We start from the raw sequence: 14925 nt of genomic DNA, 5'->3' as shown, positions 1-14925 counted from the left end.
AACCGAATAGTTTTTGACTGAGACACGGTGGATGCTGTTGGTCAATATCTTAATTTTTCATGGTAAAACAATACAATAAAGCAACCAATTTCTGAAAATGTATTCATAACAGACTCTACAGATACGGTCTTTATGTTAGTGGTGGTCATATACAGAGGACAATCTGTAGAGTTGTTGAAAATTACATTTTATTAAAGGCTTGTTATTGGGTCTAAGCTGTGACAGCTCCGGGATCAGAACTCTGGACAGCTGTAGTAACAAATAATGAGAATATTCTGAAAAGAAACAAAGAGAAATAATTATTAAATCATCTATGATAACATATTCTAATCTTTAAAATTCATCTATACATCTCTAACATTCATTTCTCCTCCAGATGCTCCAAAGCTTCCCTCTGTGTCAGTGAGTCCCTCTGCTGAGATAGTGGAGGGCAGTTCAGTGACTCTGACCTGTAGCAGTGATGCTAACCCAGCAGCTACTTACACCTGGTACAAGAACAATGGAAATTTATACCATCATCCTCAGAGACAAGAATCACAGCTCGTCTTCAGCTCCATCCAGTCCTCTGACTCTGGAGAGTATGACTGTACAGCTGAGAACGAGCTGGGGTGGAGGACGTCTAATTACATCTCTATAAATGTGAAATGTGAGTAAAACAGCTTATTAATAAATAAAAAACTGCTTGACTCTGTCCAGTCTTTGCAGGGGAAGATTTTACTGTTGGGTTTTATGCAGTTTTGAGACTGAAACGGTCACACATCATATGGTTAGACCACCTTTAAAGCTGAAAATGCTGCTACACACAGCTACCCACAGTTTATTTTTCCAGTACCCAATGTAGTAACACAATTAGTTTAAGTTATCTCTTGACACATCTCCTCCAGATGCTCCAAAGCTTCCCTCTGTGTCAGTGAGTCCCTCTGCTGAGATAGTGGAGGGCAGTTCAGTGACTCTGACCTGTAGCAGTGATGCTAACCCAGCAGCTACTTACACCTGGTACAAGAAGAACCAAACACTGCATCATGGAGAAAAAGACATCTATCATTTCACCTCCATCAGTTCTGAGGACAGAGGGACGTACTTCTGCAAGTCTCAGAATCAACATGGACAGATCAACTCTTCATCTCTATTTCTAGATGTCCAGTGTAAGTATTGAACCTTAGAAAATTAAAACAGATGTAACTGTATTATTTTGTTTGGCAAATCTGCAGATAATGTGGGTCAGCAAAACCACTGAGACAAATTTGAGTGCAACTTCATCAAGGGTAGGGGGCTTACCAGGAGCTGTCTCTACTTCCAGACAGGCTCCATTCGTTTGTCAGTTTGTGCTCAAAGTTAAAACATTTTTGAATCGTCAGTTTAAAACATTTGTTAGAAAATGAAAACACAAAGTGTAGAAAACCACAGCAAGTCAATCACCTAACTGGCCAGGCTTGACATTCTGAGATCTGATTACAATGCACTTGGGTTTGTCAAAATTTGGGGTCCTAGCGGCACATTGCTTCACAAACTGGAGAAATAATGTTTCGTCCACAATGTGAAAAGATTTTGAGTCACATTTTTGTGATCCATGTAGGAGAGCAGTAAGTTTCTTCACTGAAAAGGGCCATGACGAGGAAACGTGTGGCCAAGTTTCATGTACAGGTCTATTATTGGTCACTGTAGCCCATAGGCGCCAATTTATATTTCTGCCAGTAGGCGCTCAAGACAGAACACCCCCCTGTCTTGTATTTCTAGTCTGGTGTTGTTGTTGTTGTTTTTTGAGGATGTTATGTATTGTGTCCTCTTTTAACTTTCCTTGAATATCAGTTTTAGATAACTGCGCTAACATAATTAAACTAACTTAAAGGGAAATTTCGGTTTATTTCAACCTGTCTCCTATCATCCTAAATTTGTTTCAAGTGACTAGTGACATAGAAATAATAGTTAGCATGTTAGCCGTTAGCCTAGATACAGCCGGGGCGCATAGTAGCGTCAGACCTGTTAAAATGTAAGTGAACGGGCAACCTTCAAGTGCAAAGTTAGTCCACTAAACAAGCTTTTTTTCCACAAAGACCGCCTCATATCGTTAGGATAAATGTCAGAGAACATATAGAAAATGACATGTAAACGTGTTGTCTTACCTTACCGGTGTGCTGCCATGTTTGTTTACCATTTAGCTCTGCTTTCCAAAGCGCAGCCGAAATGTACCTCGCGAGCTCTAGATAAAGCCCAGCTGGATACTACTCCAGGTGGAGGTGTCTCGTCCTCGGTCACATCCAGACCTTGATAATAAGGCTGCAAGTGGTCCCATTCCTTGCAACAGAGGCACTCCTCTTCTGTGGGCACTGGGGCACAGCATTCACAGATACACCACCAATCTCCAGAGCTACGCAGCCTTGCAGCAGCCATTCCTCCTCTCTCGTCCTCTACCTGTTGCGCCTCTCTCTCTCCTCCTCCTCCGTTCTTCAATTTCACAAAGCTCTTCTGTTTACCATCTAGCCCTGCTTTCCAAAGCGCGGCCGAAATATCGCGAGAACAAGCAGCGATCTCATAGCGTGCCTGAACAAGCAGCAACAGCTGGATGGCAGAACTGGACAGTAGCCTGAAAAGTTCATTCATTTATTTTATGAAAGATTTATAGAATAATGGCTGACTTTTTGCCAGACTTCGACTTTGTGGAGGAGGAATTTGACTTTGCAGAGTTTGATGGCCGCCCTTATTTATTTGAGCCAGAATACACTGACGAAGAGCTTCCCCACAGAAGAGGAATGCCTCTATTGCAAGGAATGGGACTGGTTGCAGCCTTATTTTCAAGGTCTGGATGTGACCGAGGACGAAACACCGCCACCTGGAGTAGTATCCAGCTGGGCTTTATCTAGAGCTTGCGAGATATATTTCGGCCGCGCTTTGGAAAGCAGAGCTAAATGGTAAACAAACATGGCACCACACCGGTAAGGTAAGACAACACGTTTACATGTCGTTTTCTATATGTTCTCTGAAATTTATCCTAACGATATGAGGCGGTCTTTGTGGAAAAAAAGCTTGTTTAGTGGACTAACTTTGCACTTGAAGTATGCCCGTTCACTTACGTTTTAACAGGTCTGACGCTACTATGCGCCCCGGCTGTATCTAGGCTAACGGCTAACATGCTAACTATTATTTCTATGTCACTAGTCACTTGAAACAAATTTAGGATGATAGGAGACAGGTTGAAATAAACCGAAATTTCCCTTTAATTACAAGACTGCAAGCTAACAATAACAACTCTATATAGCAAAATATACCTGTGATCCAGCCAGCCAGCACTCGCAGCAGTTTTATTTTGGGAGCAAGTTGTACAAAAATGAAACAAGTGAAGAGGCAGCAACTGAATTTTCTCTCAGGACAAGCTAACTGGCTCATATACATCAGCAGGAAAAACACAACAGGACTGGAAAAGTCAATAGTTTACATGAGCGTGGCTCTGTACACACAACAAACAGCTCTGTCCATGGTCCTGATGTTTTAGCGATGGTGTCCATACACTGAAATAACACCTCTGCTGGTCTGACACAAACAAAATATGATGATACACACCATGAAATGCACTGAAAAGTAAGTTCAAATAAACACAAGAAGTTTGTGCTTTGCCACCTTCAACAAACCCAGGCTCTGTTTATGCGAGCTCCAGGTTGTGACCGTGCCAATACTACCTTTCCTGGCACATTCACCATACTCTGTTTCACACGCTCCATAGCATAACTACAATATAAGCTAAAGTTAAAGAAGATAAATAAACTCACAGGATCAGCAAACACACTCACTTTGCAGCATGGTCTCCAACAAAAGGGATTCAAATAGGCCACTCCCACACTTAAATAACCTTACTCTTCCTGGATTTTAATAACTTAATGCCACCATAACTGTTTCATAAGAAGGCTCACATGAGGACAAATCATAGGCCAAGTGCACAAATCAACACAGAAACCCGCTGCTACACTCACAAGGAATGCAACAGAACAGTGCAGGCTACAACAAGCTGCCTGTTAACAAACCACATAAGTTATAACAGGCTACCTCAAGCTGTTACACATGCACAGGAACCATACAAGCACACAGCACCGATTAACCATCAACACTCACACAGCTACATGTTTTTCCCTCACCATAGACTTTACTTCTTCAAGAGGAAAGTGTTGCTTCTTGCAGCCATGTGCCCTTTAACTTTTAATGAGTTGCTGCACATTTTTTTTCCTCCCAAAGGTGCTTTGGTCCCGTGGTGTAACGCAACAGTAAAAGCTGAAAAGCCTACTCATTGGCAATTAATCTGACATTTCTTTCAGTTGGCCACGGCGGTATGCTGGCATAGTGGGTGCTCAGCCCTGAAGCACCCATGGAATTGGCACCTATGCTGTAGCCTGCTAGCTAGTTTTGTACCGGTGGCAACAGCCTGTCTTATGACGTAGGATTTCTTTTTTTTTTTTTTGAACTCTTTTTATTGAATTTCAAAGCTTTTCAACAGTCATTAGTGTACAGACAGTGTTAAGTGAAACAGGCAATTTTTAAATTACCCCTACCTTCACCCATCTCAGGTCATGAGGCACGAAGAGACAAGTGAGTAAACAAACACACCAAAAATAAATAAATAAAATGAAATAACATAAAATAAATAAATAAATAGAATAAAATAAAATAAAATAAAACAAGGGAGAAAGAGTCAAAAAGGACGATGATTTGGGTAGTTGATTAATCCTCTTCTGGGTCTGGTATAATGTGTAAGAGGGAAAATCTAAGTTTCTCAAGTGTAGTCTCTAGTGTTATACATAACTTCTTTAATCCATTGATTGTGTCCCAGGGGAGAAATGTGCTTCCACCTAAGCAAAATTAAGCGCCTGGTCAACAAAGTTGTGAAGGCCAGAGCTTGTTGTGCGTCAGCAGGGAAGCCAGCGTTGGGGGGAACACCAAAGATAGCCGAAAGAGCATTGGGAGTAATGACCACACCATAAGCCAAGCTTATTGTTTCAAATATGTTTGACCAATAATTTATCAATTTGGGACAAGACCAGAACATGTGAATGTGATTAGCAGGTGATTGTTTGCACCGGTTACAGGAATCATGGACATCAGGAAATATTTTGGACAATCTAGCATTAGTATAGTGGATTCTATGTAGAATTTTGCATTGGATTAGCCCATGGCGGGCACATATGGAGGAGGAATGGACCAAGTCTAGAATGCACTTCCAGTGTTCATCAAGTAAGTCTGTCCCCAGGTCACTTTCCCAGGCATTTTTAACACGGTTAACGAGGTCCAGACTGACTGAGTTCATGGAGCCACTAATAATTGAGATGCCTTTCCTCTGACTGGATCCATATTCAGGAGGACATCGATCAGGGTTTCAGGAGGGCCATTGGGGAAATGAGGAAACTGTTTTTTAATGAAATCTCTAATTTGAAAAAAACGAAAAAGGTGAGAGTTGGGTAGATGGTATCTAGCTGAGAGCTCTGCAAAAGATGAGAAAATGCCATCTGTATATAAGTCATTAACCGTTACTATGCCGTTGTTAAACCAAGTTGGAGATGCTGAATCTGTACTTGAGGGTTGAAAGCCATGATTGTTAAGTAGTGGGGCAAGACTGGAGGGTCTGTGCAAGCCAAAATGTTTTCTTAATTGACCCCATATTTTAAGAGAATTAGACACAACCGGATTATTTGTAATGGATGTGGAGGGGAGGGGTAGCTGGGAGCATAATATGGAATGTAAAGAGATTTGGGAGGCCGCCTTCTCCAAGTAAACCCAAGCAGGTAAATTGTCAGGATTGCCACCCATCCAGTATGGGAGTTTTTGGATGTTGGCTGCCCAGTAGTACTGAATGAAGTTTGGCAGGGCGAGTCCACCCCTACATTTTGGAAGTTGCAGAATTGACTGCTGGATGCGAGCAGGTTTGTTCCCCCTAGTCTCGCCACCAGACAATCAGAGATCTCCGCCTTCTGATAGTCTGGGGACACTCCTTTCTAAAGTGTGTTTAACACACCGGCGAAAACGGGCCCCAAAAAAAAAAAACGCCTCTTGCATTTTTGAAAAGGACACGCCTTCTTGGAAATGTGCACTCCTCCTTTTCTCGTCCGCAAGGAAACAAACACACAGAGAGCTTGAAAATGGATGCCGAGAGATTTAACTCTGTTTTATCAAACGTGTGCTCATCCGTGAAGAAAATATTTTTTCCAGCGGATATCTTAGTTATAACATGATTGAGCTAACTGGAGTAGTTTCACATTGTATCCGACAACGGGAGGCTTTTAACAGATGACGTCCTGATGTTAGCTTTGCTGCTAGTGTTAGCTGTCCCTGTCAGCTGCAGACTACTCCAACAGAGTAACTCCTCGCGTTTGTAAGGTCACTCCAGCGGTAACTTCGTGCAGCAATTCAAATCTTGGGAAACGTGAGATTTCAGAGCCAGACTTTCACTCTCTGAGTGAGTGTTTTGACTTGCCACAACAAACATGTCTGAATTTTTACCCAATTTTGACCAACTGGATCTGGTCAAATGTCAAATATTGAACATCCTATCACTCATTTAGACAAAAGTAGATCGGAAAAAAGGGCCCAGGTTGAAAAAAACATTAGTTCCCCTTTAATACACTGCAGCTGCAGGCCCACCTACCTGTTCCCAGTGTGCTGGTCAGAGGGAGTTATGCATAACAACAACATTCTGTGCCAGCGTTGCTCTGCAGTTGTAGGGGAAGTGAACGGAAACACATCAGCACATCTGGGTGGTGTTAGTATATATTATACTAACACCACCCAGATGTGCTGATCACCAGGATGGGGGAAAAAACAGACTAGAGGCCAACTTCTCATTCCCTCAACTTTCAAGCAGCCATAGGATGCAAAAGCATAACTGGATACATTTTAGATGTTGCAGGTATATTAAAGGAAACACACTAAACATGATAACGCACAGTCGCAGATATGCTGATCACTGGCACGCTTCTACAATCTAATGTTTAATGACATGACAACACACAACAACCTTCGGAGGCTATTCTTTCTGTTGGTGCACTTGTAAGAGGGGGTAGAGTATGCCAAGTAGATTTTAAAATCAAAAAATAATCTATTACAAAAATAGTTACAGTTACTAAAAACCCACAAGTAGTGTAGATAAGACCTTAAAAAAAACAATAAGTTAAAATACTAAAATACTGTTTACTAAAAGACAATGAAAAATTGTCATGGAAAAAAAAATACATAAAGCACACATAAAAATGTTCTTGAAAATGTCCGGGAAAAGCAGCTGGAGGATTAAAAACAATCAGCTGACCTTGTCTCAGTCTGGCAGGGTTATCTGGCAGCAGACTCTGGCCAAAATGGCGTCGCAACACCGTAGCTCACTCCTCCGTGTCGGAAGTCAAGTAGTTCTCATGCAACCTGTTATGAGAGACAGCCAGCAATCACCTGTCCACACACAGATGCTCTGCAACCATGTTGGGAACCTGCAACACAGCTTTGTGATCTCCAGTGAAGAATTAGTTGAAAAGGCTTCAGATACGTTATGGCAGTATGTGTTATTTGGTACCCCTCCAGTAGGTGGCAGTCATAATAATGACCTTGTTTCCCTCAGCTTAAAACCAGTCTTTTTTTAAAAAAATCAGCTTTTAATAGTATGTGTGCACATATTAGGAATTGACTTTTTGAGGCATTTTGTCCTCCAGATGCTCCAAAGCTTCCCTCTGTGTCAGTGAGACCCTCTGCTGAGATGATGGAGGGCAGTTCAGTGAATCTGACCTGTAGCAGTGATGCTAAGCCAGCAGCTAAATATACCTGGTACAAGGAGGATGAAGACTCACCAAAAGCGTTGGGGCCGATCTTTGCCATCACTGACATCAGAGCTGAACAAAGTGGGAATTATTACTGTGAAGCTGAGAACAAGAGAGGACGGCATAACTCCACTTTACAATTGATTATTGTATCAAGTAAGTCATACTAATGTGTCTGCCCACAGCCCAGTCACTTACACTTTATCTTAACCTTCCAGTTAAACACGCCAGTCACAGCACAAGCCTTCTTTAGTTACACCACCTCGTTTAGATCTGCAATCTTCAACTACCTAGCAGAGAGTTCAAATAGCTGTCAACATGTCTGCCTTTTCTGAACTACTTTAACTGGGGCAGCAAAGTGCTCCAAGCCCAAAGGGACCGACCACTGTTGTAGAGTAGAACGGCTTCAGACTTGGCCGTGCTAAAATTCAACTCAACTGCTTCACACTCAGCCATCTCAGTGCGCCCCGAAAGTCACAAACTGATGAAAAACAATGTCATCTGCATAAAGCAGAGATGTATTCCAAAAATCCTACAGATTCTATCCATGACCATCAAAAATTGAGTCAATAACAAGTGTGACAAATGTGTGCTCACCTTTTTCTGATCCAGATGTTCAGGAGGTTTTTACCGTGAGCCAAATTATCTGGGAAGGTCTCCTCCGCCCCAGAACAACAGACCAGGTGATTTAAACCACTAGAAACAAAGTATAAAGCCGTTTTACGTTACAAATCAGTGTAAGCCCGACGATGCATATTGCAGTTGGGCTCCTCACTACAGTGGTTGACACGAAAACCTTATCTGGAGCCAGTGTTTGGTTTGTCTATTCTGGGCAACTGTAGGAACATGGCAGTGCAACATAGCAATCTCCATAAATAAATACCTACTCCCTATGTAGATTCTTATTTTCAGGTCATTGCACACTGAAGAAAACATACTTATAATATTCTATTAAATTCCTGCCAATATATCCCCCTAAATCCTACAGACTGGACCTTTAAGTTGTCTGACATTTTGCCAGAATCTCTAAGTCCCTCCCTGTAGCATCTCAACCTCCATTTCCCTTACCTCTCCATGGGTGCATTTTAGATTCCTCTGGAGGTGGCAGCATTCCTCGTCAGGCGATCTGCCTAATCACCACAATGGGATCAGCTGACAGAGCTGCTCCAGAGTCCAAGACAAAGAGTTTATACTGTTACTAAAAAGTCCAACATAATTCTTTAGCCAGAGGTGCAACAATGGTCAAAGTTGGACACACAATTGTCCAAGCATTAAGGACCATCAATATTGTTTTTGGCACATGGGCTGTTTTAAACACCTTATTTTTGTGCAGTTGGTATGATAATTTTCACCTTGTGGGACACCAAAGCAAACCTACAGTTCACATGTCACTACTTAGAATGCTTCTGTCTGAGGATCTATGATTTAATGTGTAATTATCAGTTGCTAATGGACCAAAACAACCTGTAATTCCATAACTAATTGTTCTGTTTGATCTCTGTTTCACAGGATCAATGAAATCAGTAGCAGCTGGATCCATCACAGCTATTTTTCTGGCTATCATATTCGTATTAGCCTTTCTATTCATCAAGTAAGCAGCTACATTTTTCTATGACTCTTTTCAGTATGCATCTTAAATCCAGTCGGTTATTTGGTCATTTTATTTGATGATTTATTTGCTTGTTCATTTTTTTCCTATCCAGAAGAAAGAGGTCCTCAAAACAAACCCCCGAGCCCAGACAGAGACCAGGCGGCAACGCACAGGTGAGGAAGAAGAGTTCAGGTATTTCCCCACATCTGTTAAAAGCCAGAGTACATTAAAAAGCAACCACCTGGAGGAGCGTAGCTGGTGACTACCAGAGCTGACACACAGAAGGGTGCAGAGGTCGGCCAGAAGTTTGACAAATAATGCTTTATAGATAAAAACATACCAGTGCTGTTGTCTGTGAGTGGTCAATGATGTCCAACACACCAAATCATAAAGAATGCAGTGATGGTTAAGTGACTTTGCATTTGTAATAAAACATAGAGATACATGGTACACTGAATCAAGGCTACATAAAGTGGAGGTTTCATGCATATACAATATGTCACCTTATTACACGGCTCTATTAAATGCTGTATTCTGATTGGTCAGTCGCGGCATTCAGCGGTCTGATATTACTCTGATATTACTGTGTAATGACCGTTGCTAGTAGCAATGGTCATTACACACAGTTGCTATGTAGCCCAGCGTTGCAAGGGACGCTGTCCTGCAACACTGCAGCTGTCAAACAACTTCCGAGGGAAAAAACAAACAGAAGTGGCTGATTTTAACATTTCTTTTAACTTATTGGGAGAGTAGCTACAAGGATTTTGAGGAATGGGATGCCGCTGAAGAATAAGAATACGGACTTTCTCTGCCAAAAACAAAAGAACACGGATTTGTATACACACTCGGCAGTCATGCTTAATGACATTTTACGCGAGTTTTATGCCTCGGTTCAGTCCACTAAGCCTGGGTGAGTACAAAACTTTCACCAAAAGTTGTCGAATCCGGTCGGTTTTAATGCACTTCGTGGAGGCAGACAATATTATTTATTTAACTGATAATTAGCCGTGTAATAAGCGGGATAATGTATAATGAGCCGGTGAATACCGGGAAAATAACTCCTGACAAGGGAATAGAACCCCGACGCGCAACCCCACAGACTATTTGTCTGGTTCTATTCCCCTGTCGGGAGTTATTTTCCCAGTATTCACCGGCTCATTATACATCATCCCTTCCGTAATTAATCACAGACAGAAAAGTATAGCTTCCACAAGTTTTTACTTAGCACTGAAAGTAAAACACGACTTATTACCTCCGCCAAGGAAGTTATGTTTTCACCGCTGTTTGTCTGCTTGTCTGTTTGTCTGCAAAATAACTCGAAAAGTTCTGAACGGAGTTTGATGAAATTTTCAGGAAAGGTTGATAATGGGACAAGGAAAAGCTGATAAAATTTTGGTGGTGATTGGTTGAAGCGAAGTGGATAAAATAATAAAATGGCAGGAAATCTGAGCTGTTTGGCGGCGGTCTGCGCTCTCAGAGTGGTCTAGTTTCTAAAATAAAAGCCAATCTTTACTGTTTCCTCCGGTGTTGTGTCAGATCCCGGTTCCCCTTCGGGATGTATCTCTCCTACTGTTTCCCACAAAGCTCTGCCCCGTTTGAAAGGTGAAGGAAGCCCGTATGTGGAAAGATGTCGCCTCTGAGATGTAGAATGGGTATTATAGAAGAGAAACACACATTTCAGGGCCGCTGACTTGTATCATCAGAACAGACATGTCCTGTGATTTTCAGCTTCCTTTCATATTTAATAGAGGGGGGACAATACCTGACAGTAATATTCTCAGCTGTCAGGATGTGCCTGCTGTAACGGGTAAATATAATCATAGAAGGGTGAAAATCACAGGACATGTCTGTTCTCATTATACAAGTCAGCAGTGTAAAGCTCAAGCATGTGGGGGCCTCCTTTCGTATTTTATAGAGGGGGACCGTATCTATAAGTACAGCTGTCAAGATGCCCTCTGCCACAGGCCTTTGCCACCTTGGTCTCGAAAAAAACCAGGAAAAACCCTGAGAGATAGTGTTAATAGAGAATCTTTTAATTTTTTTTTCATATTTAATATTTTTATTTATTCTTTTATTTCATTTTTAAGGTTTGGATATCTGTGAACACTTATTTGAACAGAATGTAGATTCTGATATTGTAAATGATGTGTTGTTAAGAATAATGTTGGGGATGTGCACTCTTGTTGAAATAAATCTACATTGTGAAGCAACCCTTATTGCACTGAACTGGAAATATTTTAGAAAAATACACTGAATTACAAGGCTTTAGAGAACAGTGCGCTATTGTAGACTTAACATGTCAGGTTATAATAGGTTGTGATCTAAACTGGGCCGGTCTGAGCCATGAAACTCCAGGGCTGAAAATGAATCCCACTCTGGCCCTGCTAACAGGAGTAGCAATATGTACATTAAATGAAAGCTTCGTTACCTATTCATATACCCAGGTACTTGTATGAGGTGTATGATGCTAAAATCATCACTCAACTGTGCATGAGCTTTTGAGAAGACTATAAACTTTGTTCTCAAAACATTAAAATCAATTTTAAACTCAGCAGAGTGCTTTGTAATGACTGAAATGCAGTCTGAAGAACACAATATAAGTGGATCCTTTAACCATTTCTGCCCCCATCACCCTCTCTTTTTTCACACTGTTTATTTCCATTTGATGAACCCATAGCTGTATGTCTTTGTTATACTATTTTGCCTCTTTGCTCAGTCTTAAATTATTAAGTGCTGATATGGGGAGATAATGTTATCAATATTTTGGGTGATGTGTCTTTGGCCCTTTAATGTACCTCTTCATCTACACATACATGTTTGTGTTTTGTAAAGAAAAGGGGAATCAGGTAATCCTTGAACTTTATTCACCTCTGCTAGTGATTAGTAGGAATTACAATGACAAAACAGAAGTGATCTCAAACCTGTGGTTCACCATTTGGCTTTGAAATTGAGGCCTGAATCCACAAGAGGGAACATGAAATAAAGGTTGAAACCAGGACCCACAACCCACTCACCTTTAACCCTGTAATATTTTACTACGCGATCATTTTGTGTTTATACAGGGCAATACAAATCATACTTACACATTTACCTGTGTAGCTAAGGACTCAAGAACTCTTGTCTTTGTGCTGTTTACCCTACAGGCAAACATGGGTGCAGTGTATGACATTCCTCCAGCTCCAAGACAGACAACACCATCAGAGCAGCAGGACGACCTCTGCTATGCCAACGTGAGCTTCTCTAAAAACCAAGAAGATCCTCTCTACTCCAACGTCAGGCTAAACCAACCCAACAGACACAGGGAGGAAGAAGAGGATGAGGATGATGTGGAGTACTCTGTTGTTAACTTTAAGAGTGCCGGTGCTGCCACAGAGTGAGTCCATGAGAGTTTTCTTTGCCACATAAACATAATTCCCATCATTTTATTGCAGCTGAATCCTTCTGTTATTTTTTAAACCTGTTCTGATTAATATTGGGAGTTTTCTGAGCTCTTAAAATAATTCTCAAAGTCTTTTCTTCATTCACAGATCAATACAAGAAGAGCCTGCGGAGGATTCATCTGTATTGTACAGCACAGTCCTTAAAAAACCAAGAGTATGAATACAACACGAGTCTGTGGTCTTAAAACAATGTTTAAGCAGGCTAAACAAAAAGTTTTAAATAATAGGTTTGAGACGATAAACTGTATTAACTGTTGTTATGACATCCAGCCTCGGTCATTTCTCTTGAGTATCCTAAGACAGAATTAGATTCAAGATGTTATGAAGGAGCATCATTTTTCAGCCAGTGCTGCTAGAGCATCTTTTCACGTACATGTCTCTGTATACAGTATATCTTTACCACAATCTGTCACTGATCTCCTGTTTTGTTTTTTACAGTTCATCAGTTGTTATTGTCAAACACTGTGAATATTCCTCTGCTCATTTTCCCATTTTTTTTTTTTTACTTCTGTTGTAACACCATCAAGTTAGTGTTTTAATTTCTCAATACACAACTTAGATGGTTTTTATTTACGGTGGTTCTGTGTGTATTCTAAGCCTGTGACTTATTATATTGATTGTACTGATTTGTATTGTTTAAATAACCTGATATTTTATTGAATAAAAGTATTCGGTTAATACATCGTTCCAACTGTCATCGTGTTAATGTGAGGTGTTTAACTACGGTGGGACCAGGGGGGAACAAGCTCTTCTTAAAGAGACGTAAGCTCCCCTGAAACAATAATAGTTTGAGTTTGGGGCATCTCAAAAGTGATGGACGTCAATAAATACTGATCTTAATGCATCCCAGTGCATCTGCTTGGGAAACCATGAATACGTGCAACAAACTGGTGTTTGTATGGCAGGTTTATGAGCTTCACAGGCATCTGCACCAGCCTATACATAGAGGTATACTGGTGGCTTTACAGCCTACATTTTATTGATTATCTCTGATCCCCACGGTCAATTTGGTCATTGCAACAGTGCGAGCAACGGCAAGAGTCTAATCTACCAGTTAGCTCCGCTGGTAGCTAAGCTCTGGATACGTCACCCCGTGTATTGTTCTGATTGGTCGTAGTGTTATCCAATTGCGTGCAGTGATATTTTCAAATGCATGCTTGGTGCCGCCCCTCGAGTTGGGCCATTTTCATTACTCATAGCAAGACCCTAAATCTTTCTAGATTTGGGTCTGGATTTCCAGGCTACAGAGGACCTACATGAATTACCACAACATCATCATAATAATAATAATAGTACAATGGATTTATACAGCGCTTTTCAGGATACTCAAAGATGCTTCACAGAGAACAACAACAGCAATAAAAGAAAGGAGATTAACTAATTCATAGGGAGGTAGAGAGGGAAATAATGCAGAAAGGGTGAAGTTGGCACCAGCAGACCTGAGAGTGCGGGAGTGTGCCGGTGGAGGAGCTCAGGAGATCTCCAGGTTGTGGAGAGCTTTGTAAGTAATGATGAGGAGTTTGAAGTGGATATGTTGGGGGATGGGGAGCCAGTGGAGGTTATGAAGGACGGGGGTGATGTGGTTACAGGCGTTGCAGTGTGTGAGAAGACGAGCAGCTGAGTTCTGGATATACTGTAGTTCCTTGAGTGATTGGGTTGACAAACCGTAGAGGAGACTGTTGCAGAATGAGAGTGTCTGCAGCTGAAAAGGAGAGAGAAGGGCGAAGGCGGGCGATGTTCCTGAGATGGAAGAAGGCTATTTTGGTGCTGTGTTTGATATGTTGGTCAAAGAAGAGGGTAAACTTGTTCAAAGATGACACCAAGATTACGGACATGGGGGAAGGAGAGCACAGTGCAACTGTCAATTGACAGGCGGAAGTTATGGGTGGATTTGATAGGAGATTTGGGAATGATGATGATGACTTCTGATTTGTCACAGTCAAGTTTGACGACGTTGGTTTGCAGTCGGTGAGGGTAGAGTAAGTAGGAGGAGTGATGGCTTCGGTGGAGATGTGGAGCTGAATGTCCATGACGGCGGATTATTTGACCAAGGGTGACAATGTACAGGATGAAGAGGAGGGGGCCTAGAATTGAATCTTGGGGAACACCTTGGCAG

General features: G+C 41.5%; 1 protein-coding gene across 2 annotated transcripts in view; it reads left to right on the top strand.

The window, feature by feature from the left end:
• Positions 1–14925, top strand: part of LOC144462498 (B-cell receptor CD22-like) — a 39722-nt gene that overhangs the window by 7737 nt on the left and 17060 nt on the right. Inside the window, exons 4-10 of one of the 2 annotated variants that reach the window (XM_078166448.1) lie at positions 377–646; positions 885–1145; positions 7674–7934; positions 9288–9369; positions 9482–9542; positions 12513–12742; positions 12897–13489. In XM_078166448.1, coding sequence (XP_078022574.1) covers positions 377–646; positions 885–1145; positions 7674–7934; positions 9288–9369; positions 9482–9542; positions 12513–12742; positions 12897–12969 — 1238 coding nt within the window. In that variant the 3' untranslated portion in view covers positions 12970–13489. Of the gene's footprint in view, positions 1–376; positions 647–884; positions 1146–7673; positions 7935–9287; positions 9370–9481; positions 9543–12512; positions 12743–12896; positions 13490–14925 lie in introns of those variants that run through there. The other variant, XM_078166449.1, reaches the window with a different exon arrangement.

This window comes from Epinephelus lanceolatus, chromosome 3 (assembly GCF_041903045.1).
Source record: "Epinephelus lanceolatus isolate andai-2023 chromosome 3, ASM4190304v1, whole genome shotgun sequence".
Classification (NCBI taxonomy): Eukaryota; Metazoa; Chordata; class Actinopteri; order Perciformes; family Serranidae; genus Epinephelus; species Epinephelus lanceolatus.
This window is presented reverse-complemented; position numbering and strand designations above follow the sequence as displayed.